Source organism: Pyxicephalus adspersus, chromosome Z (genome assembly GCF_032062135.1).
Source record: "Pyxicephalus adspersus chromosome Z, UCB_Pads_2.0, whole genome shotgun sequence".
In the NCBI taxonomy this organism is placed as follows: Eukaryota; Metazoa; Chordata; class Amphibia; order Anura; family Pyxicephalidae; genus Pyxicephalus; species Pyxicephalus adspersus.
Genome location: NC_092871.1, coordinates 70968754 through 70996542, shown reverse-complemented (window position 1 = coordinate 70996542; position 27789 = coordinate 70968754). Strand labels below are relative to the sequence as shown.

The following is a 27789-nucleotide window of genomic DNA, read 5'->3' as shown; positions in this document are numbered from 1 at the left end:
CAGATGCTTCCTCTGTCATTATAAGGAAAGCCCACAAGATTTTCATACTTGGGAAAGAGATTGCATTTGGTTCTAAATATAAGAAGTTTGTGTCTCCCAAATGAATGCATTAATAAAAGACAGTTATCTTCTATATCTGAGGTCAGGAAACCAAATATGCCCAGAATTACTTTTGGCCCACACACTGATCCTCGCGGTAAGGATCCTGGTTACAAGTAAAGACCAATTTTGCCTTTATATGTAGATCTTAAACTCTATACATATACTTTAGCATTTAGGTAACCCTTCATTTCCACATTATAACTGAACTATCAGTTTAGGTTCATATGAGGCAAGAGATAATGTACCTAGTTCATTTTATCCAGTCCCTTTGTTCAAGCATATCGAAATTCTAACTCTTTGCCTATCTGCTGATGCTGACAAAACATTTAATAGATCCTCCATGCGTGAAGAATTATCATAGGATACTATGATAATTACAAATTATCCTATGAGAACTCAACTAGTATGGCAACCTTTCAATCCTAAAAATTATTCTTACAACATAAAAATCAAAATTACCCATTTCAGAGAGCCCTATATTAAAAAAAAGTTACATAGGTTAAAAAGACATAATTTTAACCAACTGTTTCTCATTCATTTCAATTTTGAGACATTGCCCCTGATTCATCAATGAAATCCGCGATCGCTGGAAGCGCGAAAGTACGCGCGGCCAGCGATCGCGGATTACCGCGGTCCGGACTCGAGTATGCGCGTACACCCGCCGCCAGTAAAAAGCTGTCGGATAAGCGCGGCTCCGTGCGCAAGCTTTTTTCAGTTGTTGAATAGCGCGATCGCACACGATTCCGGATCGCTAATACGAATGCGCGACCGATAATCCGATTCTGCTTGATGAATCAGGGGCATTGTGGCTTGTTTAAGGCTGTAACATTTATATTTGCATTTTGGACTTGAGCTCTGCCATTTTCCTTTGTGTACACAGAGCAAAATAAAAATGTGTTCAGTTAAAGTTTCTTTATCCGCAGTTACCAACCCTGACACATCCTTTAAGAGGCTTACATGCTCAAATCTGATCTTTTTTGCTATAAATATATATATATATATATATATATATATATATATCATTTTTTTTTCTTTTAAATATATATATATATATTTTTTGCTAATATATGCCATTACCTTCTTGTTCTTGGTTTGTGCTTACAACTTAGATTCAGCAGAGTATAATTTCTAGCTGGGGCTTCTATTATTGTTTTTATTATTAGTATCCAGTTTTTATATAGTGCTCATATATTATGCAGCACTTTATAAAGTCCATTGTCATGTCACTAGCTGTCCCTCAAAGGGGCTCACAATCTAATGTCCCTATGTTAGCCTTGTGGGTCGTGCCGGCGCCGCTGCTCCTAATTGCAGGCACGGGTGCTGGGTCCTATCTTTCAGGTACCGTAACCCCACTACCTGTGTTCCATGCAAGAGTTTCCTTCCTGCTGGAGACTTGCACTGGTGTTTGAGCTGGCGTGGGTGTGTCTCTCTTCATCTATGAGGCAACACATACACGCCCTCTGTGTACAGATTATGGCTGTATCTCTGCAGGTATTTAAAGGCACTTCCTACTACAGGAAGTTGCCTGAGAAATCTCATGGTTTTAGTTTGTCTAACTCCTAGTGCAAAGGTGCTTCTTCTATCTGCTTTTGTTGTGTACCGGATCTTGTTTACTGAACCCTTGGACTTTACCTGTTTGCCGCCTGACCCTGACCTCTGATTATGTTTATGGACTTTTGCCTGATTGCTGCCTGACCCTGACCTCTGATTATGTTTATGGACTTTTGCCTGATTGCCGCCTGACCCTGACCTCGGATTATGTTTATGGACTTTTGCCTGATTGCCGCCTGACCCTGACCTCGGATCTTGTTTATTGACTTTGTCTGATTGCCACCTCCCTCTTGGCCCCCTTGGTGCTTGCACCGAGTACCCTGACCCCTCTGGTCAGCTGCCACTGGCCCGGGGATCGCTCTGGAGTGGCACCTGGCAGCTACCCTGCGGCCCAAGCCTATCCTCATCATCAGAGGTTCTAGTGAAGACCTGGTAGCGGCTTAGTTACCCCCCTCTGGAGCATACCCAGTCAGTGGCACAGTGGGTCCACACCCACGTGCATTACACCCTACCATAGTCATAAGGTCAATTTTGGGGGGAATCCAATTAACCTAAATGCATGTTTTTTAGAATGTGGGAGGAAACCAGAGTACCAGAAGGAAACACATGCAAAAACAGGGAGAACCTGCAAACTCCATGCAGATAGTTTTATGGATGGGATTGGAACCTGGGACCTAGTGCTGCAAAGGCCAGAGTGCCAACCTCCCTGAGACATCGTGTTGCCATAACATATAAATATAATTCTATAAACTGTACCATACAATTATCTTGTATTAAATTCATAATTTTCTGCCCTTTTGCTGTACTTGCATTACCTATGTGCTATTACCCCAGTTAATATCAGGGTAGCTAAAATCACCCATTTCTACCACTGACCCAGCCTTCATATCCCTTTCTATCTGTGCAAATAGTTGATTATCTTCTTTACCACTGGGGGGCTATAGCCGACTGAAATAATTAACTATGTATTATGCATCTCCATATGCAACCCTACTCAGTTTAGGAAGCAAGCTATCCAACAATGATTTAGTGCTCCAATAGAGTGTCCTCCCTTTGGAGGGAGTGTCTGCTAGTTCCTACAGTCTTATGAGTTCTGTACATGATTATGCATGAATCAAATATACATACACACAAGACAGAAAAAAAGGGGGAATCCATGGAACACAGTATAAAAGGAAGGTCAATTAGAATATGAATTTTATGAAAAAAAAAAAGACAGAAAATAGTACTAATTACAGTTGTAGCAGCCTTTGATCAAGGTCAGGGGTGTCATGGTGGTTTAACCAAGGGGACCATATCCTAAAAAATTTAGGTATGGTATCACTGATCATAGCTGTCATCTTTTACAACACCATAGTATCGGACATACGAGACATAACTACGTAAAAGGATAGAGTGGGTTTTCTCCAGGCTGCTTCCTGCTATAGTTTGACAGGTGGCAAAAAATATAATTGTAATAAGTTTACTCTGTCACTCAGTTGCTTTGACCAACTTTTATTGGGCCTATGCAAAAGTGCTTCCCATGGGTCTTGTCTGATGGATAAATTCAGGACTGGCCTGATGTGATTATAAACCCTGATCCATGATTTCTGAACTTTTGGACAGTCCCACCATATATGGTAAAAAAAGTACCTGAGGCTTTGCAACCTCTAAAACATTGCGCCACTTCATTGGGTGCATATTTAGCTATCCTATCCGGGGTCAAATACTATCTAAATAGTATCTTGTATGCGTTCTTCTGAGCAGTAATTTTAGATGAACATTTTGCAATTGCTCGTCAAATAGCTTCCCAACTCTTAGGATCATTTACTGATTTCAGCTCCTCCTCCCATTTAGAAATATAATTTGGATACCTGTTGTTAATTCTGATCAGTGTTCCATAAAGAAAAGACACTAGACCAGATGAGCAATCATTATGTAAACAGTGAGATTCAAAAGGTGTTATTTGTAAAGGGGACCCTGTATGTTTTTAATATAGATTTCAAATAATGACTAATTTGCAAATTACGGAACAGTTCATTAGAAGGTAGATTCCATTGCTCTTGTAGATGAAAAAAAGTTTTATTCCGGCATGGGATACCAAATAAAGTTAACGACCTTTAGGCGTTTGTGAGGAACACGGGATCAGAAGTGTACAGAACATGTGCAGTATTATCTCCTGCCTGAAGTCTCGGAACAAATCGATTAATTTATCTATAAACTGGTAAGTCTGTTGGCCAGGATTTTACCTAAGATTTTCACATTCACATTCAATAGTGAGATTGGTCTAAAGGTGGTCCAAGAGTGTGGGTCTAGTGACTGTTTAGGTATCATGGCAATAGATCAGAAATTAGTGCCTCTTTTTAGGCAATTAAAGAGGGAAGATAGGGTGAAATCAAATTGGTAATTTTTTTTCTAAAACAGTGGCGAAAACCCATCTGGTGCTGTGTGTTTACCAGGGGTCAAATCTTTATTGGCCGATCTGACTTCCAATTCCGTAACATCTTTTTGCACAAGTTTTAAATCTGTGTGTTGCAATCCAGGTAATTGAGTATTAGAAAAGAATTCCTTCGCCTTTTTGTTGATCTAAATTCGGAGGAGTTGAATAAAGCTCTGCCAGGTAAGACTGGAATTCTTGCACAATTTCGTTTGGATTGCTAGTAAGCCATTTGCGGTGCGTAATGTAATGGGTGTAGTTTTAGGTATAAAGGTTTGCAGTCGCCTGGCTAATAAAGCACCTGGCTTGTTACCACATTGATAGAACCTGTGTTTGTTCCAGAGCAGGCTACCTTTAGCTCTCCTAGTCAAACATAAATTCATCTCTGTACGAATTTTATGAAGTACAAAGGGCTATCTATACCTGTTGCTAAGGTGGGATTCAGTTTACATAGTTGAACTGCTCTAGAGTATTCTATTTCCAGACGTGTTTGTATCTGGATATGTTCTTTCTTCTTAGTCGAGGCTATTTGTAGTAGCTGTACTCGTATGACTGACTTATAAGTCTCCCATAATGTTGTATAGGATGATACTGAACCAGAATTAGAAGAATTCTCTAGAGCAGGTCAACAATTTACAGGCTATATCTGGCTATGACAACAAATTTGAAACATCAATTTAAAGGGGTATCCCCATCTATATTTCACACCTTTATTTTTCAGAATAGCAAGGTATGGGCGAAGAGCTCTACGTCTGGTCAGTGTTGTAGGAATAAATCTGCAAATAAACTATAGTTTACACTTTGGAAGATCAGTTGTGATACAATGCGGGTTTTTTGCAGGATTAAGTCATTAGTACAAAAAAAGTGAAAAGATAGCCCCGCCTAGAGACATTATAGTCAAATTTCTAATTTTTAGAGACTCATCAGTCACTCGCAAGGTACCGATGGATTGGCGTAAGGCCAATGTGGTTCCTATCTTCAAAAAGCGATTACCAGGGCACTACTGACCGGTTAGTTTAACATCCATAATGGAAAGGTCCTAGAACAGGGGTCGGCAAACGTTTTGGACTACTAGGCCATTTCAGGAGGTCAACAAGACACACTAGGCCAGAAGAAAAAAGGTGCAAGCGAGCAGCCTCAGCCTTCTGCTCATCTGCGGAGTAGTCTCTGTATGTGTGGGCATGCTTGGCTTCCTCTTGAGATTTGACAGCTTGAAAGTTCTGTTGGTGTCGTTGCACACTAAACACAGGGCTTTGTTCCCGCATTGGACGAAGAATAATTCATCAGTCCATTCGGGGTTGAAGACACCACGTTCCAGGTCAACCTTCTGCAGACTGGTAGCTGCGCTTTGCTTCTGCTCTTTAGGCATAGTAATTGGGGTTACTACTCGGGAACTCGCTGATATCGATGATATCGCGCGAACTTGCGATAATGCAAAAATTCAATTAGGCTGGACCCAACAATAAATAACTAGGGGGGCTTTAGGCCAGTCTGGAATACTGGCTAGGCCATATCTGGCCTAAAGGCCACAGTTTGCCTACCTCTGTCCCAGAAAGTAATGTTGGTGTTGGTTGTCCTTGTTGGTGTTCGGGTTGTCCTTATATTCGACCAAAATATGGCTGTTCGAATTACAGAACAAGCCTCAAATTAGCTGTAACCGCAGGCAATACCAGGGCAATAGAGGTTCAATGGGGATATGTATCCCTATTCATCACCTTTAGTGCTCTGTGATTGGCTGGGGAGAGGAAAATATATATATACACAGAGCACCGGTCACATGAATATTAAAGAGCACCTGACACATGAAGATTAAAGACTATCTGTCACATGCATATTAAAGGGCACCTGTCACATGCATAATAAAGGGCACCTGTCACATGCATATTAAAAGGCACCTGTCACATGCATATTAAAGGGCACCTGTCACATCAATAATAAAGGGCACCTGTCACATACACAATAAAAAGAGCACCGAATAGTGAGCTATTTGACCAACACTACTAGAGAGTTTGATAAAGAACCACATAGAGATGTTTCTGCTAGAAAATATTATTACAAGTGATATTCAGCATGGCTTCAAAAAAGACTGAAGTTGTCAAACAAATATATCCTCTTTTATGAGGAAGTAAGTAAACAGGTAGACAGGGGAGCAGCAGTTAATATAGTGTACTTGGACATTGCTAAGCATTTGACACTGTACCCCACAGACGGTTAATATGCAAGTTAGGGTCAACAGGTTCAGAAAAGTCAATCTGTAAATGGATAGAGAACTGGCTTAAAGACCACAGCCAGAGAGTTGTAGCTAATGATTCATACTCTGAGTGGTCCAAGGTTATTAGTAGTGTACCCCAGGGTTTAGTGTTGGACCTTTACTGTTTAACATCTTCATAAATTAAATAGAGTTTGAGATTAAAAGTACCATTTCTGTGTTTGCAGATGACAGAAAACTATGTAATGGAATTCCATACAGGATGTCTATAATCTACAAGCAGATCTGGATGTACTGTTTGATTGGGCACCCAAGTGGCAAATGACATTTATTATAGATAAATGTAAAGTTATCCACTTGGGGTCTAACATACATGCTTCATACTGTTTAGGGGAATACATTTAGGGGAGTCAGAAATAGAAAAGGATCTCGGGGTTCTGGTAGATCATAGACTTTAAAAACAGCATGCAATGCCAAGCTGTAATATCTAAAGCTAGCAAAGTATATTGTTGTATTGAATGAGGAATAGACTGCAGAGATCGAGACATAATCCTGCATGAACTGAATCTATTCTCCCTTGAGAAGAGGGTAGTCCATATATGGTCCATATAGAGAACTTTCTTACCCATTATTAATTGTAATATCATTACAAAGAACAAGAGGGCACTCTTTGCGTCAGGAGGAAAAGATGTTTAAGCTCCGGATAAGGAAGGGATTCTTCACTGTAAGGTCTGTGAAAATGTGGAATCGGCTCCCTCAGGAAGTATTTTCAGCAACTATAGATTGCTTTAGAAAAAGCTGGATATTTTTGAAGCACAGAATATAACTGGGTATTAAGGCTTTAAAGAAAAATAACAGTGACTGTTGATCCAGGGAACATCCAATTGCCTCATGGAATCAGGTAAGAATTTGTTGAAGCAAATTGTACCAGGGTATTTTTTGCCTTCCTCTGGACCAACTATGTCCAGGGTTTTTATATCTGGGATATGATTATTTTCCTAGAGATTGAACTTGATGGACTTATGTATTTTTTCAACCTAACCTACTATGCAACTATATTTTAATAATGCTGAAGCAATGCCATGTTGATCTCTGTTGTTGATTGTGACCCAAAAATTTCAATACTTTTTAAACTTTACACTTTTTTTCACAAATACCGGGCTTGAGTTTATTAAACTCTCTAAGAATGGAAAAGATAGACTGTCATGGATGAAGCTAGGTGATCCAGGAAATCTGGAATATTTTACTTAAAAATCACTTGCTGTTATTTGTTAAAAAAATCTTCAATCTTTGGCCAAATCCATTGAAGGTTTGCTGGATCACCCAGGTTCCCCATTATGAATCTTCTCTAGTCTTGGAGAGCTTAAATAAATGATGCCCTGTGTGTTATAAAAGCTGCAACAAGTCAGAAAAGTTCTGCCCCATTTTCCAGCTGGTGAAGCACCATCTTGTCTTTACCAGCCTTACTGTCCCACGCCTTTTATTCCTTAGATTTCAGTTTTTAGATTGGAGGCTCAACATCACATGTGGTCCCTACCTAGAACGTTCTGCATTGAAATACACACTTCCAGACTAGTATCCAGTCACCTAGACATATTGATATTTGTTTAACTTCTCAGAAGCCTATCCACTGCTTGCACCTGTGCTCTTGATAGGTGTACTGAAGTAGGGTACACTCTACATCACCCTGCTGGTCCCTCTAGCAGCCATATGTATACTGCTTTGTAAAAAGCACATTGCCACTGGTTCTAAAATAAGGTATGCAATGAGAGCAACTAGATTTTATTTTAAACTTTGGCAACCTTCCTAATGAGGAAGGGGGTGGAGGAAAAAAGGTACTAGGGAAGGCAAACTAACTCTATAAATTACTAGCACTACGATCATTATTATAAAAGAAGTGATATTTCAGCTTCATGTACATCCCAGTAACTCTGAAACCCCTGGGATCCAGTGCACTCTAATATACACACACCAACATAGTGCAGAAAAGCTTATTTGTAATTAGACCCCTTCTGACTTTTCTGCCTTACTGTTGCTTACTGAGCCCACCACATTTGAAAACCAATTGTTAGGGAAGATAACAAATGGAGAACTAGGAGAATTAAATAATATTTACTCACTGTGTTGTCAGTGGATAGGATGGAGAATATGTTCACAGGATGTTTGACAACTACATTTCCTGTAACAGATATAAAGATGAAAGTTATAGTGTACCTATAGTGTAATTTTGAAGAAAACATTTTGTTTTTGGGAAATACAAAATATGACACCTTGCTTGTTTTTAAAGTAAGATATACTATCTCATAGGGAAAACAGCTGAAAAAAGGTCACACTGAAATTACATAGCTGATCTTTGTTATTATCAATAAACAGAATTTATATATCCCCAACATATTATACAGCATAGTACATTAAATAGAGGTTTCAAATGACAGACAGATACAGACAGTGACACAGGAGGAGAGAACCATGCCCCAAAGAGCTTACAATCTAGGAGGTGGGGAAAGTATCACACAATAGGATGACCACTATATTCAAGTTAAAAATCATTGATATATTTCCTTGATATTTTGAAAAAAAATGATGTATTAATAGTCAATGGAAACCAATATATCAGATGCACTGATAAAAAAAATTAGGTCTAAGGATTTTAGCTCCTGTAGCTAACAGCAGGCCAAGGTATACATTCAACAATTGTGGGACATAATGGTTACGGATATTAAAAAAGTATTTTGTTATGGCAAACTTTATTTGCAAAATATTTTTGTGACCATGTTACAGTATATCTTAGTTTGTGACTGTTCACTCAATGTTCCCCAGCATGTTTCACTGAATCTGCTTAATCAAGAAGATCATTCTCTCAGAAGTCTACAATGAGACCTACATATTACTAGATCAAACAATGAAACTTGCAAAAATATATTAAAAAAACTTATTATTACATTGTACCTTATATCAATATGCTATTAATTGTCCATGCTTGGTCACAATACTATAGTGAAAATCAATGCCAATTATAAGGAAAATACATTAGAGGTTTGGAACAGGTCAAAAACAGATGATCAGCAGCTGTAACCATTAAGAATGAGCGAGAATGCCTCTAGTCTCGGGGATATTCAACGAATGCGGCCGCCTGGGGTTGCATTCATTGAGAAGATGTGTGATCCCCGGCACTGGAGGTTAATTAACCTCTAGTACTGCGGATCGCACACTTAAAGAAAAAAAAAGATTTTTTTTTTTTTTTTAAATCGACCTCGATCAGCGAATTTACACTGGTTGTTCTTAAAATTCAGTAAGCGAGAATGGCCGAATTCGCAGCAAGATCGAGAGTTTTTAAAAACTCGCTCATCCCTAGTAACCATACACACATAATTACATTAGTAAATATTTATGTCATAATCACAATGATAATCACCAATAGAGAACCAATACTAATATTGCCATTATGGCTATCAAACAGATAATTGCATCTTCCTGGTTAATCAACCAAAACTTCATATAATGAAGGCTATTGTTCAATACTTATTAAAAAAAAAAAAAAAAAAAAAAACTATGCCTCAGTATCTCCATTCCTATACCTCCAATGAGTATTAGTAAAGTGGGAATGGAAAAAGCTACCAGGCAATATACTACCACAGCCTAATATATAGTTTTAGCAAACATTAGTAATGATATATCAATTCTCTTCAATAATTGCTCACACCATAAAGCTACCATGCTTCATTCCTCAACTACAGGATTAGATGACCAAACATACTTATTCAGATCCAAGAGGAGCCTATGTAAAAAAATGTTGTTTGTCACTGTGCTGTCAAACATTGCTCCAAGCAGACATCCTTTCAAGTCCTCTTATCAGCGCCTAAATGCCTCACTGAAGCTGCCAAGACTGCTGACAGGATACTTCAAACACAGGTTGATCATGTATGTATTGACATTGATTACAGGAACCCCATTCAAAGGGGCCAGTGTTCCTACATATGTCACCTTTTACTTGTCTTGTATAGAAACTTTTTGTTAATGCATCGTATCGATCTAGATCTTTTGTGATCTGAGTGCTTCAGAGACAGGGTACACCAATCCCTCCCAGAGGGGGAGGGTGATGTTGATAAAATATTGCTCCAAAAATAAGCACATTGCATGCTATTATTAAGTCAAGGATCTACTAGAACCCCCAGATCCTTTTCCATTTCTGACTCAAATTTGACCCTAAATGCATTCCTCCTAGGCAGTATGAAGCATGGAGTTTGTTAGCCCCCAAGTGCATAACTTCATATTTCCCAATATTAAATATCATTTGCCACTTGTCTGCCCAACCACACAGTACTGTGCACATTGTAAACAGTGCTTGTAGATTAAAGGCATTCTGTATGGACTTAATTCCATTACATAGTTTGGTTTGATCTGGAAACATAGAAATGGTACTTTTAATCCCAAACTCTATATCATTTATGAAGATGTTAAACAGTAAAGGTCCCAACATTGAACACTGGGGTACCCCAATAATAACCTTAGTCCATTCAGAGTAAAGGTCATTAATCACTACTCTCTGGATGCGGTCCTTAAGCCAGTTCTCTATACATTTTTACAGATTGAATTTTCTAAACCCATATATCCTATTTGCATATTAACCATCTGTGGGGTACTGTGTTAAATGCTTTAGCAAAGTCCAAGTAAACCATATTAACTGCTAATCCACTGTCTACCGGTTTACTTAGTTCTGCATAAAAGGACTGTAAATTTATTTGACAACTTCAGTCTTTCTTGAATCCACTAATATTATTTTCTAGCAGAAACCCGTGCAAGTGGTTCTTTATCAAACTCTCAAGGACCTTTCCAACTATGGAAGTTAAACTTACTGGTCTGTAGTTATTTGGTAATAACTTTGCTGCCTTTTTAAAGATAGGAACCACATTGGCATAACACCAATCCATTGGTACCATGCCAGTGATTAAAGAGTCTATAAAAATTGGATACAATGGCTTTGAAATAACTGAGCTCTTTGAGGACACGTGGATGTAATCCATCAGGTTCTGGTGCTTTATCAACCTTAATTTTGTCCAACTGTTTCTCAATCATATTAATTTTGGTGCCTTTCTGTCACCTTTTTTGACTGTTCAACCCTTCTGTCTTAGTTTAAATATCCCTCTACCATTCCCATAAATCTTCCCCCTAGCACAGCAGACTCCCTTCCATTTAGATGCAAACCATCTCTGGCATCTAGTACCCCAATGAAAAGTCAGCCCAGTGCTCTAAGAACCCAAACTGTTCCCTTTTACACCAGGACTTAGGCCATGCATTTAGCTGTCTAAGTTCCCGCTGCCTTTCCTGTGTTGCACATGGTACAGGCAAAATTCCAGAGAATAAAAGGTCCTTTCTATAAACATAGTCCTTTAACTTGATTTTTAAGGATATTCCATCCTTAGGGGTAGCAGTAACATCTAGGGCTGCCACCACCGGGTTTGCCACCTCACATCTTGACATAGCTTTATAAATTTGTTAGGGTGCTCAAACACATGGCTGGCCTTTCTTTTCTGGGAGCCCCTTTCACTCCCTCTAACTACAGTAACCCAGCTCCCTACATGTTCATCCTGATTAACCTCTCCACCCTTTACATCTATGACATTAACTATCTGCAGTGAGCAGGATACCCCTCTCAAGATGATTAAGTGATTCAGTGTTACAATGTACTCTTCCAGATTTCTAATGCGAGATTCCTAAAGGGCAACTTGCTCACATATGTCACAGCGGTTTTCATCTAGGAGCTGTTGCTCCAGTTGTGCATACTGAACAAAACCTTCCACTTTACTGCCACTCTTTTTCCAAGTTACAATAATTAGTTATTAAGATTCAACTCATTTAGTTTTCAAACTTCTGTGTTTTGTAACTCTGCTTAGTCTCAGCCACTTGTTTCTCAATCCAAAAATGAACATTCTTTACAGGAAGTTTTGGTGGATTACCCAGGGAGATGCAATTAGCTGTGTGTTAGCCATAAAGGCAATACTAATACTATTGGCGATTATCATTGCAAATATGTCAAATATAATTACTAATAAAGTTATGCCTGTATGGTTGCAGCTGCTGATCATCCAGTTTTAACCCATGGGCATACCTGTTCCCAGCCTCTGATGTTTTTTCCTTATATGAGGCACTGGTTTTCTCTCTAGTATTGTGACTAAGCATTGACAATTAATAGAATATTGATAAAAAATACAAATGTTAGTTTTTTTGTTTTTTGATTATATTTATGCAAGTTTCATTGTTTGATCCAGTAATATGTAGGTCTCATAGGCTTCTAGGAGAATGATCCTCCAGATGAAGCAGGTTCAGTGAAACATGTTGGGGAACATTGAGTGATCAGTTACAAACTAAGATATACTGCAGTAAAGTCACATGTGAATGAAATAATTTAAAATATTTTGTAAATTAAGTTTGTCATTACAAAATAATTTTTAATATCAGTACTAATAAAATCCCCCAATTGTTGCTAACAGGTAACAGGATCCAAACCAGGAAGTGACCGTGGGATTCCTGAACAGAGTTGCTGCTGGCAGCAGGGGAGTGCAAGGTAAGTGATGACAGATCCCCTGGTCCTGTGGTGATCTTTGACAGTAAAGTTCCAGCAACATTCCTTCTGTTTTGACATGTCTGCTAAGTTGGTACCCATCTATAGCCTTGTCCAGCAAGCCTTGTGTAAAGATCCTAGGAACTGTGCTGGCAGACAAAGCAAACTTTCTAACCTCCTGGAATACCAATGCAGCCTTAATGGGCTGCAGGATCACCCCATGATATTGTACAGCACCAGCAGTGGCAAGGGCACTAGCAAAATGCAAAGGTGATGCGTAAGAAGAATAAGGAGGAAGAATAGCCTGTGGTTAAACCATTTTCTCCTGGGAGTTTTTCTTGCCTTTAATTGCACCAAAGCTAGTAAAGGCTGTGGACAGTCATTGTGTTCACGTGGTCAATCACATCGCTTATGATAGGTGCAAGAGTTACATCATCCAATCAATGAACAGGATCACTGTCCCACGGAAGTCCACCATAGAGCCGGCGGTAAAGCTTGTGACAGCACAAGGTAAGTATGTACCATATTCAGTAAGTATGCTGTGCATACTTGCTGATTTTGGCAGCAGCTTACCACCCACCAATGAGTTTAGTTCCAGTTTAAGAACATCTGTTACATCTGAACCCACAGCAGTCAGTCTGATGTCACTTTACTGAACTCAGGTTAAGGAAAAAAGAACTACTATAGGTTACTCTGCTTTTCCTGACAAAATAGGGTGAGTGTGTTTTATAACTCATCCTTACATAAATTATCAGTTGTTGCTGTAATATGCACCAATTTGCCAACATTTGTAAAAAAAAAAAATAAATAAAACAGTAAAACTTACCCTTGATCACTGTATTCTTTATTGGCAGTGTGTACAAATTACTTTTAGGTGGAGTGAGTCTTGGTTTTCCATTGTCCCATATGGTATTCCTTGGACTTGATAAATAGTTTGTTGGCTGAGAACAATTCTAAAAAAAAAATTAAAAAAAAAAAGTTTCATATAAAATTTAACTTAAGTCTTTAAAACAAAAATACAAATGCAGTAAATGTTATTTAATCCATATGACATTTACTTTTAATTAAACCAAGCATACAGAACAAGTGAACAAAATGGCCAATGGTGAATTAGTGACAATTTTTCATACTGTCCTCATGGTAATTTCTGATTCATATTGACAAAGATAAAAAAACAACCCATAAGTTTATAGAATAGCTAATTTAAAGGGTCAGTCAAAGTGTAAGTGATATTTTAGTTGCAGATGGATCTTTAGAGGGCTGAACCAGCCTATAGCATTTTATATGCCTTAAAGACTGTCCTTTGTAAGTTATGTACCTTGGCCACTCCTACAGGTGAGCGCTGCATTTTAAAACATTTTAAAAAGCTGCAGAAAAGCTTTACCGAGGAAAAATCACTGTAGACTAACTTATTTGTACCATTTGACAAATTGTTTTGGAAAAGAGTGATGATGTAAGTTTATTTCAGCAAGGAATTTGATATGATTCTACAGAATGTTGCCATAAAAAGTTGTACAAGCTTTGGGTGGTTCAAGGGATACAATCTATGGCAGGATATATATTAGAGTGTAGGTATAAATGGGGTACATTATATTGATTGATAGAATGAGTTCAGACAGACAACAGAAATATAAAATTTTGTAACTGTAAAACCAACCATAAACGTTTAATTAATCATTTAAAAAGTATTGCTTTACTAAGAGAATTGATGCTTGGAACAAACCTCTGACAGAGGTAATGAGAAGGTCAAAGGCTAAGTGAGTTTAGGCATGATTGGGACAAATATATATCCATACTTAGACATAGACAAAAATGAGTGACAAATAAATGAATAGTAAAGTAAAAAAAGGTTCAAACTTGATAGACCAGTGGTGCCCAACTTTTTTTCATCATGGCCCCGCTGTTGACATTGAGATAAAACCCGTGGGTCACAATGCAAGCAAACATTAAAGATGTATGTTTAAAACTAGAATAGTTTACAATGAAATTAAATTGGAATGTTTCTAGTTACCGTAACGCACCAAAAAAAAAGAAATTACAAATCAAGAATTTCTGCACTAGCTTTGTGATGCTCATTTTATTAATGCAATATTTCATTATTGAAAGATACAAAACTAAAGCTATCATACAGTGCTGTCCAGTCATATATTGACCCCGCTCACCATTTCTGTACCAAATAGCAGAAACAACACCATAAAATGCATCCTGTCACTTATAGGGGACCGCTAACCTTCTTTTTACCCCAAAATGTCTGCACTGGATACTTCCAGAGAAATAGAATTCATGTGACAGATAGCATAGGGGTACATGTACTTACTACTAGACCTTCAGGTCAATACATCTCCCCATTCCCAGAGAAATTAGGGTTCACAGAGTGTAAGTGTCCAGCTATGTGTGACAGGGTAGCACAATATGACAGGTATAGTTTAGGTATCTTGTGATGGCGCTGTAATGATGAAATTTTAGGAGGAGATAGCCAAAAGACTTCCTCACTTGCAGTTACATTTCCCTTTCCTTACAGATAAATTGGGGTTCATTGAGAGTAAGGAGATAGCTATGTGAGATAGGGTAGCATGATATGATGTGTATAACATTTTTTTAACATATAGCAGTTTAAAATTTTTATGAACAAGCAGATATATATTTGGGGCACCACAGCACAGAGCGAATTGACAGTACCCTAATGCTCATTGCCATAGACGTGGGACTCGGGGGTCCCAGTCACAGTACAGGTGGCCTGAGCACAGTCGCAGTCGGTTGCCAGGTCTATAGGACATGGCCACTCTCTCCCTCTCCTAGTAGCACAATCTCATAGAGGAGCATGGAAAATGCATGTTTCCCACCAACTGCAAAACAACAAGCAGAGAGAGCAGAGAGAGAATGAGCAGAGGAATGGATCTGACAGCTCCGCGGAGTAGGTTGGGGACCCTTGTGATAGACCATTTGGTCTCAGATCCGTGCAACACAAAGGATTCCTGAAGTCTAAAGAGTGCTAAATTAATGTATGAGATTTTGTATTTTGTTTTCTATGTGCACATTTTTAAACAGTTGCCAATAGTATATGTTTACCAGACCCAAAGGGAAGCAAACCAGTCCATTGTTAGGGTTTACACATATTGTAAGTAAAGTGATATAGTATAAAAACAAAACTTGATTACAGAATATACCTATTCAAAAAAAAGTTAATATTGGCAAAGCTGCTGGCACACAGGTTTTCCTATAGGACATTTTTAAAGACTTCTCTGAAGGTAACTGCCTCCTTCTAATATCTACTGCTTCATAATTTCCTGTGAATATTCCAGTTTTTACAGGTACATCTAGCACTTTCAGACTCTAAATATTTATATACTGTGAGATCGTCTGTAGCAACGGGGGAGGGAGGGGTGTTTCAAAGCAGGAATCAGGGCCAGCATGTTTTAAGATCACCAAGGAATTATTTCACTTCACTATTCACACACAAAACAGGCAAAATAAAACAAACAGCAAAAAGAAAGCTTAGCCACTAGGCCACTAACTCACTGTTAGTTCTCCTAACTAGCAGTCCAGCCCAACCTAGTGTTGTTCAAGACTCTAAAGCCCTTACTATATATCTTTTGCAATGGTCTGTGTCTTTATTCCCAGTTCTCCTTGGACCTCCTCCCAGCTCAGCAGCCAAGACAGAGACACAGGAATAAGTAGGCTGGGAGTTTATATCCCCAGCCTAATTTCCAGGATGCATTTCAGGTGAGACAGTTACAGCTGATCATACCCAGGCCTCTTTAACTCCCCCACCTGGCAAAGAAGCCTGGTACTTCAAACTTGGGCATCAGGTTAAAAGTAAAACAGATTAAACAGAAAAATACTCTGCGTATAACCTGTATCTGGGGCAAATGTACCTGTCATCCTGGACCAAACCCTGTGATTTATTTGGCCAGCTGTCACAATACATAAAAGAAAATTTGGAGGTAGTGCTAAGGAAATAGCAGTGAATTGATTTAGACTAAGGGTTAGCTAAACTGAATATCAATGAATACGTGATTTTGTATATTCGCAAGCGAGAAGTAAAGAGACATTTGCCGTTCTAAAGTAGAATGTACATTCTACTTTATTCCACATCAGACAGGAACAAGCAATTGGACTGTTTTCTAATGCTATTATTAGAGATTAATTGCACATTCACAGCCCCTTTTCTTCACATTCATATCAAAAATTATTCTCCTATCATCCACATTTTCACTACATTATCAGCAGTTTAAAGATTGTAGATTAAATGTTTTGATGTATACTGTACTAATTGTTTATTTGTAAATTAAAGTTTCCAAATAAAAATACTAAAAAAATAGATAAATAAACTTACAAAAATTATCCATTTGCATATCAGTGATGGCTAAAATGCAAGCAGAAATGTTTATCAAGTGCAATCAAGTACTGTAAAACATACTATAACTCCAGACTATTAGACAGCAAAAGAAAGATGGAACTTACTGTGAATGATAGAGCTCTTTTCTTCTCTTTCATCCTCTGAATGGCAGTTCTGACCTAAAAAAAACATTCTATATAAACATTCTGTTTTTTTTTTCTATTTCAAAATGCATGATGCCATCAAGCAATATTTTAGGAATAAACCTGATAGATATATATTACAAATTTGATTAATGTTTAAAAAAAAATAACATCATATACGTATGGACACTGCCTAGTACTACTTCCTTTGCTACCTCAAATTCATGATAGAGTGGTCACTGCATAGTAATACTTTTTTTTCCAATTGCTGAATGTAATTCCCAGTTTAGGCTGTTATTCTGTATGGGTGATTTCTACAGAGCAGCACTTCTCTTATTTTGCTGGGTGTAATTGTCAGGATATGTTATGTCTGCAGGGACATAACAAAGTAGTAAAAGTAGTACTTTTTTATATATTCTGGAAGTATGTAGAAGAATGTTTGGTGTCTGTTCTCACTGAATTAAGTGAAGTGCACAACTTCCTTTAAGAGATTTATTTGTATACATTTGATTTTATTTGAATAAACTACACCTAAAATTTGATTTGTGGGCCAACTGCACTTAAAATTTGTGATTTATTAGCTTTAATAACAAGATACAGGAAAATAGCTCACAGATTTGCTTTTTAATGGGCCAGCTATGGTGTCATACGGGGGTAATGCTATAGCTACAGCAGATTTTGGTTCTTTCCACAGATAGCTGATGTAATCAGTGTTCTATATTTTATTTTTTGAAAAGTCCTAAATGAAGTCTTAAATGTACCTATTTATTAAGGCATTACAAAAGCAGTGAAAATAGGATATGTAAAGAGTAGTAACTCAATGTGAGCAGACTTCATAGTAGTGAAACCATCTAACTGAAAAATGATTGATTGGTTCCTTTGCACTCATGCACTTTGCACACGATTAGTTTTTATTGCATTTTCCATTTTTAACACATCAGCATTATAACCTTTATCACAGTTTTTTATGTAATTTGACAAATGCATACCCAAAACAGCTTTAAAAATGTAATTTGTGTTAGCCTTACCTCACTGTTATAAATAGCATAAATCAAGAAAATATAAAGCCCCTGTAAGATAGAAAGTAAACATAATGGATTAGTTTCTTAACTAAATGTACAAAGCCAAAATGATGTTCATGAAAATTACATGATTCTAAAATATTTACCCGAGAAATGCTTGAACAGTGGCGTTTTTGGGGTTTATTTCTAACAGCCCCGCTCCATGACCATTTATACATTTTCATTTAGGACAAGGTAGGAAAATACCTTCCAACTTGTATGTCCTTATTGTGAGCTCTATAGTAATGTTTGGTGCAGAATAGCAGGTTCTCATTTTTTACAGGAGGTTACTTCAGGTCTGATGCTGACACAGGATTTATATAGCGCCAACAAATTACTCAGTACATTAAAATGGGGTTGCAAATGACAGACAAATACAGACAGTGACACAGGAGGACAGGACCTTGCCCTAAAGAGCTTACAATCTAGTAGGTAGGGGAATTAACACACAATAGGAGAGGTGATATGTAGTGGTGGGAAGTAGTGATGGTTTCAAAAGACAAAAGAAGATGGGTAGGCAAGTTTGAAAAAAATGGGTTTTGAGTGCTCTTTTAGATGAGCAGAAAGTAGGAGCAAGCCAAAAAGGAAGAGGAAGACCATTCCAGAGAGTTGGGGCAGCTTTAGAAATGTCTTGGAGCTGTGGGTGTGATGAGGTTATGAGTGAGGAAGTCAGTAGTAGGTCAGTGGAGGAGCGAAGAGAGCGGCTAGGGGAGTATTTTTGGTCAGAAAGGTGTGGAGGAATTTGCAGGCAGAGCACAGGGACTTGAATTTGATACTAAGGTGAAATGGAAGCCAATAAAGTAAAATACAATTAGATGCAGCAGAATAAGAGCGGTGGGAAGGATGGATGAGTCTGGCTGCAGCATTCATGATAGATTGTAGAGGAGAGAGTCGGGTTAGTGGAATACCAGAGAGGAGGATGTTACAGTAGTCCAGACGGGAGTTGATAAGAGCATGTACAAGGAGTTTGGTGGTCTCAGGGGACAGGTAGGGACAGATTTTGTAGATGTTGCAAAAGTGAAAGTGATAGAACCTGGAAATGTTCTGATTATGAGGGGTAAATGAGAGGGCAGAATCAAAGGTGACACCAAGACAAAGTCCCTAAGGGGAGGGACAAATAACAGTGTTGTTAACAGTTAGGAACATGTCAGGGGAAGATTTGGAATTTGAGGGGGGAGATGATGAGTTCTGTTTTATCCAGGTTGAGTTTCAGAATTCTGTCAGACATCCATGATGAGATGGCTGAATGGCAGCATGAAACCTTATCCAGGACTGAGGGAGACAGGTCAGGGGTGGACAGATAGATTTGAGTGTCATCAGCATACAGATGGTACTGTAAACCAAAGGAGGATATGAGTCTACTGAGAGAGGAGGTGTACAGAGAAAAAAGAACCTGTCCAAGGACTGACTCTTGGCGAACACCAACAGGGAGGAGAGTGGGAGAGAAGGAATTACCATTGAAAGAAACTTGAAAGGAGCGGTCAGACAGATAAGAAGCAAACCAAGAGAGAGCAGTGTCACTGATACCAATGGAGTGCATGATTTGTATTAGAAGGGGGTGATCAACAGTGTCAAAAAGCAAAGGAAAGATCAAGGAGAAGGAGCAGGGAAAAGTTGCCTTGGGACTTAGCTTTGATGAGGTCATTGGCCACTTTAGTAAAGGCTGTTTCAATGGAATGGGCAGATGGAAAGCCAGACTGGAGAGGGCTACTTTTCCTTTGTTTCTCTCTCAAAGCCAGGCAAGGAGGGAGACATAGGTCTTTGCATTCATGGTAAAGCCCTATATCCTACATGTTAATATGTGTTGAAATAAAGCAACCCATTTATTTTGAATTCGCTGACAAAGGATTGCAATATATGTTAATACTTATCTAACCATTCTTCTCCAGCATGCAACAATGCACAGATAGTTCAAATTTGTGCATTGTATTATGTTATAACACAGGTCTCCTATGGCATATTGGGGATGTGTGTTGGAGCGTTTTTTAGAATGAATAGAAGTGCAGCACCCAACTCAATAATACATGCAATATTATCCCTATTATAATGTTGGTGGTTGTGGTGGTGTCACCAAAATTACTGCAAAATTACTGCTTAGCATCTGGTGCAGGTGACTGAAACATGTCACCAATTAAGGACTAAGTTCAGTTTCATGCATCTCAATCACTTCACACTTGTGGCAGACAGTATAGATTGTTTCGGAGGGTCAATTCCTTCTGCTGGACTGAAGATTCTCTGCGTGATGATATTTAAGGGTGGACATGACAGCACCTAGATGGCATAGGTAGGCAATTCTGGCCAAACATTTAGTTTTTTGTCCAAGTAATCCATGAGGTTAAGAGTTAAGTAATCAGGCACAGATAAGATGATATTTGGAGATTACCTTTTCAGATTGAATGGAAGCAACAGAAGCTTTTCTATGTGTATTGCTTATAATTGCTGACTCCTCTTTTTCATTGTTTAACACACATCTTAATACTCTAGACCAGCAAACTGCCAAAACGTCTGCTTTAACAGTGGTTGTTACATTTGCAAATGATAAAATAATCAAGTGCATTCGTTGGCAGCACCTGATTGCAACTTACTTTAATAATTCCTGGAAGGTGGATAGTAAGAAAATGCTTTTTTTTTTTTTTTTTTTTTTTTTTTTTTATATACACAACCTGGTTTAATAAAGCTCTCCAAGGCTGGAGAGGATACACTTTTATCAGTAAAGCTGGGTGATCCAGCAAACCTGGAATAGATTTTTTCAGTCATTTGCTATTTGCTAGCAAATGTTTTGAATCCTGAGGTGTTTACCTAATTTTAGGTAATGTTGGAAATCAGATGAGTGCTTTAATATGTGCTGATAAGTAAAATCTTAGAAATGTGAAAAATTGATCTTGCTACCTGCATAGATAACAATGTATGAAAATACCATCCTCTGTCATTCTGGGTCCCATTGGAAATGAAAGATTTGCTTTAGCTATAATAACACTTTTGCACATAATGCCCAACTTTCTACTACTGAGGTGACAGTACACATGACATCACAATCATTTAATCTATCTCACTGTAAATTACTAATTAAATCTAAAGAAATGTTGGCCTTTGTCTGAGGATCCTTTCAGTTGTATTCAATTATGGCATGTAACTAAATTTCAATTGGTTTTTAATCCTATCAAGTGGTATTTTATACCATCTATTCATTATTAGAAATTTCTGATCAAACCTTAAGTCCTGCTTAGTGACCTCCCCTTGTTGTCTTTCTGAGCATTCCTTTGTCATTTCCCACTTGTGACACTTATAACTTATATATACTAAGTGTATTTGATTTACCAGCAGGTTGACTAATGCAACATGCAAAGCATTTATTTATTGACCTTTTTAAACAGCCTGAGCTGTAATAGACAACATCAAGTGTTACATAACCCTCTTTTTATTTAAAGTGTGTACCTTGTGACTGTGCTTCACATTGGAACAAAAAGGCAATATTTGTTGCTGTAGAAATGAATCAATTATTTATTGCAAGAATAGTCTATGTAAGTGAAGAAGCATACAAATCACTTTTACTGACAGAAATGAATTATAAACATTTATTGACCTTGTGTCCTCAGTATGTGTGAAAAAATGTTTTAAATATCATCTATAACCCAGTGTTTCATCATTAATATGATCTTTCATGTGAGTTAGAGTGGTAAAAGTTACCTTGATACTGTAGTGGAACCTGACAGTAATATAGTAGCCCTGGGGATGAGGCCAGTATTCGGGGGGGGGGGAGTAACAATAGGTAACCAAACGTAGAGTTAGGCCTGTTCACTTGTGGGAAGCAAGAATCATTTTCAGCTTTCTCAGTGAAGGCCGTCTTCTTAATAGGAATGGACTATAGTTTATTGCTGAGCTAAGTGTGAGGTGAACACTGCCTGTTCGCCATTATGGACATATGCAGAAGTTCGTCTGGATGAATTTTTCCATTCCATAATGTCAAGTCTAATTTTAAATTCTGGTCAGCAAGACTACAATAGCCAACAATGAGGGCTGCCCCCCTAAGTATTAAAACTGAAGTACTCAGTAGCCATTCAGTGTGCTGGAGTGTGTTAGCAACAGCTGACAGTTGGAGAAGAAAGACAGAAAAGAAGTGAGCCATGTAGTGCTACAATGCTGGACAGTGTCCCTTGTGTGAGTTGCATTGTTGTAGGCTACCAGATCTGCTATACCCCCATGTTACTATTTCTTCTTTCAGTGGGGTTTTATCTGTATTTTGTGTGTGTGTGTGTGTGTGGGGGGGGAGTTAGCGGTCACGTAGGTGCAGCCAACTAAAGGGGTGGTCAAGATGCATCATTTTGTGGCAGATCACATATGCCTGATTCATTTCGCACAAAGCCTGAGTACTACCACAGAACTAAGAGCTTCATGTAGATACATCAAAACAACAGCCCTCATCCAGCTGATGCATTTCCTATAGGCTAACTAAGCATGTAATTTTTATGTATCCAAACCCTTGTATATCATAATAATGACTGGCACTTAAGTGCCTACATATGCACAATTTTTTCTTTTAGACCTTTTACTTTTCGTATAAAACTTAAAATAAACTACCAATGTTTACGCACAATGAATATTGAGACTATTTGTTTAAAATAAATCACATATCTTACACTCAAGTTGATGTTGTTTAAAAGACTTTTTATTGCTGGAGTGACAAAATGCTGATAAGCACACCCAAAATGTACTATGCCAGGCATCATCCAATTCACTGTAATGCCATGCTCTACTGAAAATGATGATGTCTATATGTAAAGATTATACTGGCTGAAAAGTGTTCTACATTTCTACATACTCCACTTTTGGAACTTTTTTCAACTGATTCCTACTACATTTATATGGTGTCAAGTGATGAATTGGCATACTGGAAAAATAACAAACAATAATGCTGTATTTTTATAAAACTGTACTCTAAATGAGTGTATGTATATTTTTTTGCATTGGGGTAATATGCAGTAAATTGTATGGTAACATGTTTTTGGTGCATTGCAGTTAGCCCAACGCAAATACACAGTACACGGACATTGCAGCACACCGCAATACATTGTAACCTACTACCATGCATTATGGTGCAACAAAGTTGTATTTGCCATGGCATGTTAAAATGCAGCAATGCAGGTTCTGCGGGTTGGTGTTACTGTGTCATTTATAGATACAGTAATTTGCAACACACCATACTTCAACGAAGCGAATCCAGCCAAAGTATGAAAAAATGGTACAGATCTGATTTTGGTTGCATTATGGTAAATTGAAATGTTAACAGGCCATTCAAATGAGTAACGTGATTTGTAATGCAGTGCAGGGGATACATGTTTTATGTGTCGTTAGGTTATCAGTATGGTTCTTTTCAGTTGTCTGCCAAGTTTCTATTTATTTTCTGTAATTTGTTTTAAAGTAAATCATGTTGTTTAACTTTATATTCAAGAAGAATTATCATATGTGAATAGTTGTGTAAAATTTGACTTTTCCTTCAATGTCTGTTTCTTGTATACATTTTCACCATTGCTATCTAGGGGTTACAAGAAGGCTGTAACAAGAAACAGCAATAAAAGACTTACCACTGTCTTCTATGACACAGATACTGTTAGATAGGATTATAGGATAGCAAGATAAATGGCATGGTTTATACTCTTGATTTTGTTATGCTCAAAGAAGCAGCAAACCCAAGGACTGTAACCATGTATTGCACAATTAAGTATCTAGTACCTTGCAGGGATGCCTAGTGAAAATAAAAAAGAATTTTGGACTTACCAAAAAGAAGCTGTACTTCTTGTCTGTGGCAAAGGGGCTACACCAACATGTGACAATATGTTTAGTGCCTTTCTGGCATATACTTTTAAAATGCCCTGCTACACCTAAATTGCTACAGTGGCTGTCAAACACATACAAGTACCAAAAAACCTAATGGGATTTCCTATGCCTGACAATTGTTAGGTGCACGTGGTGGATGCCAACCTTTTGCTCAGTTCTTCTGGATGTAGACAGATATTTTGGAATTAAGCAGCTCAGCCATACATATCCAGTATATGGCAATGAAATCCTGAAGAACTGCCAATGAACTTTTTTCCCCTGGGTTCCACTTAGAGAACCCAGCTGCCACTCTGCATCCTGTGAGTCCCTCTCTAGCAAGAAGGAGCTCAACTGTGGGGAACATGTACTGCCAAACTTATTGGGTCCTTCTCACTCTCAGATAAACTGTCCTTCCTAAATCTAGCCATACATGTTTGTATGCTCCCTTTTTCAGTGGTTTTGTTTTTTTAAAGGTAAGTCTTTATACATGTGCTTTTTATGTTGTCTGCACTGCCTTACCTCCAATTTTCCGTATATTTACTGTCACCTAAAAAAAAATCAATCAGGCTAACATCAAAGAAAAAAAAAAGAATTATTGAGCCCAGAAACCTTTTTATGAGCACATTTGTCAACAAATTACTAGGAATAAATTTAAAAAATTCAGTCTCATGATGAATCGGGCAATTCTCGTTTACCAAACATGTAGGCGAGAACGGCCTTTGTAAATACGGCCGGCGAAACCAAATTTTTTGGATCTGAAAGACCAATCAGGGGAGGGGTGCTGTCAGCTCCACTCCCCTGATTGCTCTTGCAGCTCTTTAGGAGTTGTATGTGTTCTTGGATAGAGTTTCTCTATCTGGGAACACAGTGTGAGTCTCGCTGGCTGCTCATAAAATGAATGCAGCATGGGAAAAATCCTTTGATTTTTTCCCACGACCGTGTTCATTCATGAACACAAGCCGCATGACTCAGGACTAGTGTTGGTCAAATTCAGGTCGTCCTAATGTTCGACCTGAATATGACCTTTCGAATTCGGGTGGACCTGACCCGAATTTTGCTGGATTCGAAGCCCCAAATTCGACCCTCCCAGAATGCCTAGGGACCTCCCCCATGATGCCTAGGGCCCTCCAATATTAACAGGGATGCTCCTCTCCATGTTTGTTGTGACAGGCAGGCGATTGGCACTGCATGCCACACAGGCAGCCATTGGCCTATATAAGGCCAGGGCCTGCCTGCATTTACCACTCCTGACAGAGACTTGCTAGCATCACAACCTTTATGTGCTGCTTGGCTTGCTTTGTCAAAGTGAAAAAAAGTTCTTTACTTAGACTGTGTCACACTCACACTATTAGTCAGATAGATTGTTGGATTGTACTGTATTGGTGCAGTCCTGAAATCGATGGATAGATAGATAGATAGATAGATAGATAGATAGATAGTCAGTGTGTTACATACACGCAGCCAGAGGAAGGGTCCCCTCACTGACTGTGTGCACAGTATCACACTTGTACTGAGAGTCAGACACACAGACGCAGTGTATACTGCAGTATATATTTTGTATACTGTGCTGCATATTACAAGCGTCACCAATGAAGGAAAGTAGAACACACACAGCTCACTTCCATTTTTTGTGTCAACTCCCCCCCCCCATCAAAAAAATCCACTTACTGTAAAAAATGTACATATACATATAGCATATTAACTACAAAGTATTTTGCAGGGTGTCAAGCCACATAAAGAAAAAAGTTTCTACAATGTCTGGCCAAAGAGGAAAGGGCAGCTTTGGCAGGGGTGGCAAGCAAAGCAGTATGAGTTTGCTTTTAGCTGCAGACCCAAGAACAAGAAGCGCTGCTGTTGGTGGTGGGTGTCCAATATTGCCACACCATGAACAACACATAGTGGAGTACATGACCCAGCCTGGGTCATGTGATTGTACCCCCTTTTTTTCCAGTTTCCAGACACAGGCCCTACAGGTGTCCCAAACAGTCCATGATACACCTGTTCCTTCTAGTTCTTCATCAGCGGCTGGAAAGTCACGTGTACAGCAGTATGTAGAGGAGTCCCACAGAGGGGTTGGAGAGGCGGAGCTACAAGCATTCCTTCATGATGCTCAGTTGTTTGAGTCATCTGACGAAGAGAGTCAGTTCACAGGCTTTCCCCCCACTTACTTTTCACCTGAACACTCTGAACCAGATGAGCCAATTCAAACTGGTGCCAAAAGGCCGCAGCTTCCTTTCGGCACATATAGGGAAACTGTCTCTTCTGATGATAATGATGATGATGTTCTTGATCTGACATAGGGCGAACAAGGTGTTCATCATAGGCAGGAAGAAGAGAAGGAGGAGGAAGAAGAGGAGGAGGAGCTTGCAGAGCGCCCTCAAAGGGGGAGAGGGAGGAAGAGGGTAAAAGCTGCCCACACTCTTTCTTCAAGTACCATCAACAACCGCGGACTGCCACCATGAGGACCAGCTCCAGAGCACCTTTCGGCCCAGTTATGTCCTTAGTGATGACAACACTATGGTTATCTGCAAACTGTGTGCTCAACACTTGAAACGAGGCAAAAACCCAAACAAACTTGGAACAAGTTGCATGAGCACTCATTTAAAAAGCCACCAACCGGTAACCTGGTAGGAACACCTGGTCAAAGCACAGAGCTCTGTGCGACCACCTCTGCCCAAGAAGAAAGCTCAAATTGCTTATTGCCAGGCGCTGTTGCTGAAGGCCAGAAAGTGCATTTCCGCCAGTCGTACACAGCCAGTGCCAGATTGGTGGATTTACAGCGAAATCCCAACCTGCCAGTGCACCGGTTAATTTGTGATGTGGTCACACGTTGGAATTCCACCTTTTACATGCTGCAGCGGCTAGCTGAACAACAGAAAGCGGTGGTGGATTACGTGGCAGAGTCTGTTCGTTTCAGACATATGCCTACACTGCCTTTCTTCAGCCATGCGGAGTGGCTGCAAATTGAAGACTTGTGCACTGTATTGTCACCTTTTGAAGAGGCAACCAGGATGATCAGCAGAGATCAGGCCTGTGTCCTTGACACCATCCCCATCATTTGCCTGCTGGAACAGATGATGGTGGATCTCAGACACGACACAGAGCGGACGCTGCATCGAGAGATGCCTACTAGGCATAGTGCACCACAAATCAAGGAAGAGGAGGAGGTGGAAGAGGATGAGGAGGACATTGCAGGCATGGGAGAAGGGGAGGAAGGGGCAGAGGAGGATATTGAGGGTACATGGCATCCATCCACCCAAACACAAGGCGGCATGTTCTGTGGATGGCAAAACCAGGCGGAGGAGGAGGAGGACGACCCTGTACTGCTGTTCGCTCCCCCCAGGAGTGTGGGTCCAGAAATACCTCAGCTGTGGGTAGTTTGACCCACATGACAACCTTCATGCAGGAGTGCATAGCCAAAGATCCAGGCATACAACACATAAAAAAAAAACACTGACGACTATTGGATTGCTACAATACTGGATCCACGTTACAAGCCTGAGATACAACAACTGATCTTGCCCCAATACAGGGGGCCTAAAATGCAGCACTACCAAGAAGTGCTTGTAAGGGACTTGTGCTCAGCCTTTCC

At 39.1% G+C, this 27789-nt stretch overlaps 1 protein-coding gene across 1 annotated transcript in view; it reads right to left on the bottom strand.

The window, feature by feature from the left end:
- The window catches only part of ADGRD2 (adhesion G protein-coupled receptor D2), a 258692-nt gene that overhangs the window by 104258 nt on the left and 126645 nt on the right, over positions 1–27789 (bottom strand). Inside the window, exons 16-19 of the mRNA XM_072430618.1 lie at positions 18351–18392; positions 17305–17358; positions 13667–13793; positions 8399–8457 (exon numbers count right to left, since the gene is read on the bottom strand). Coding sequence (XP_072286719.1) covers positions 8399–8457; positions 13667–13793; positions 17305–17358; positions 18351–18392 — 282 coding nt within the window. The remainder of the gene's footprint in view (positions 1–8398; positions 8458–13666; positions 13794–17304; positions 17359–18350; positions 18393–27789) is intronic.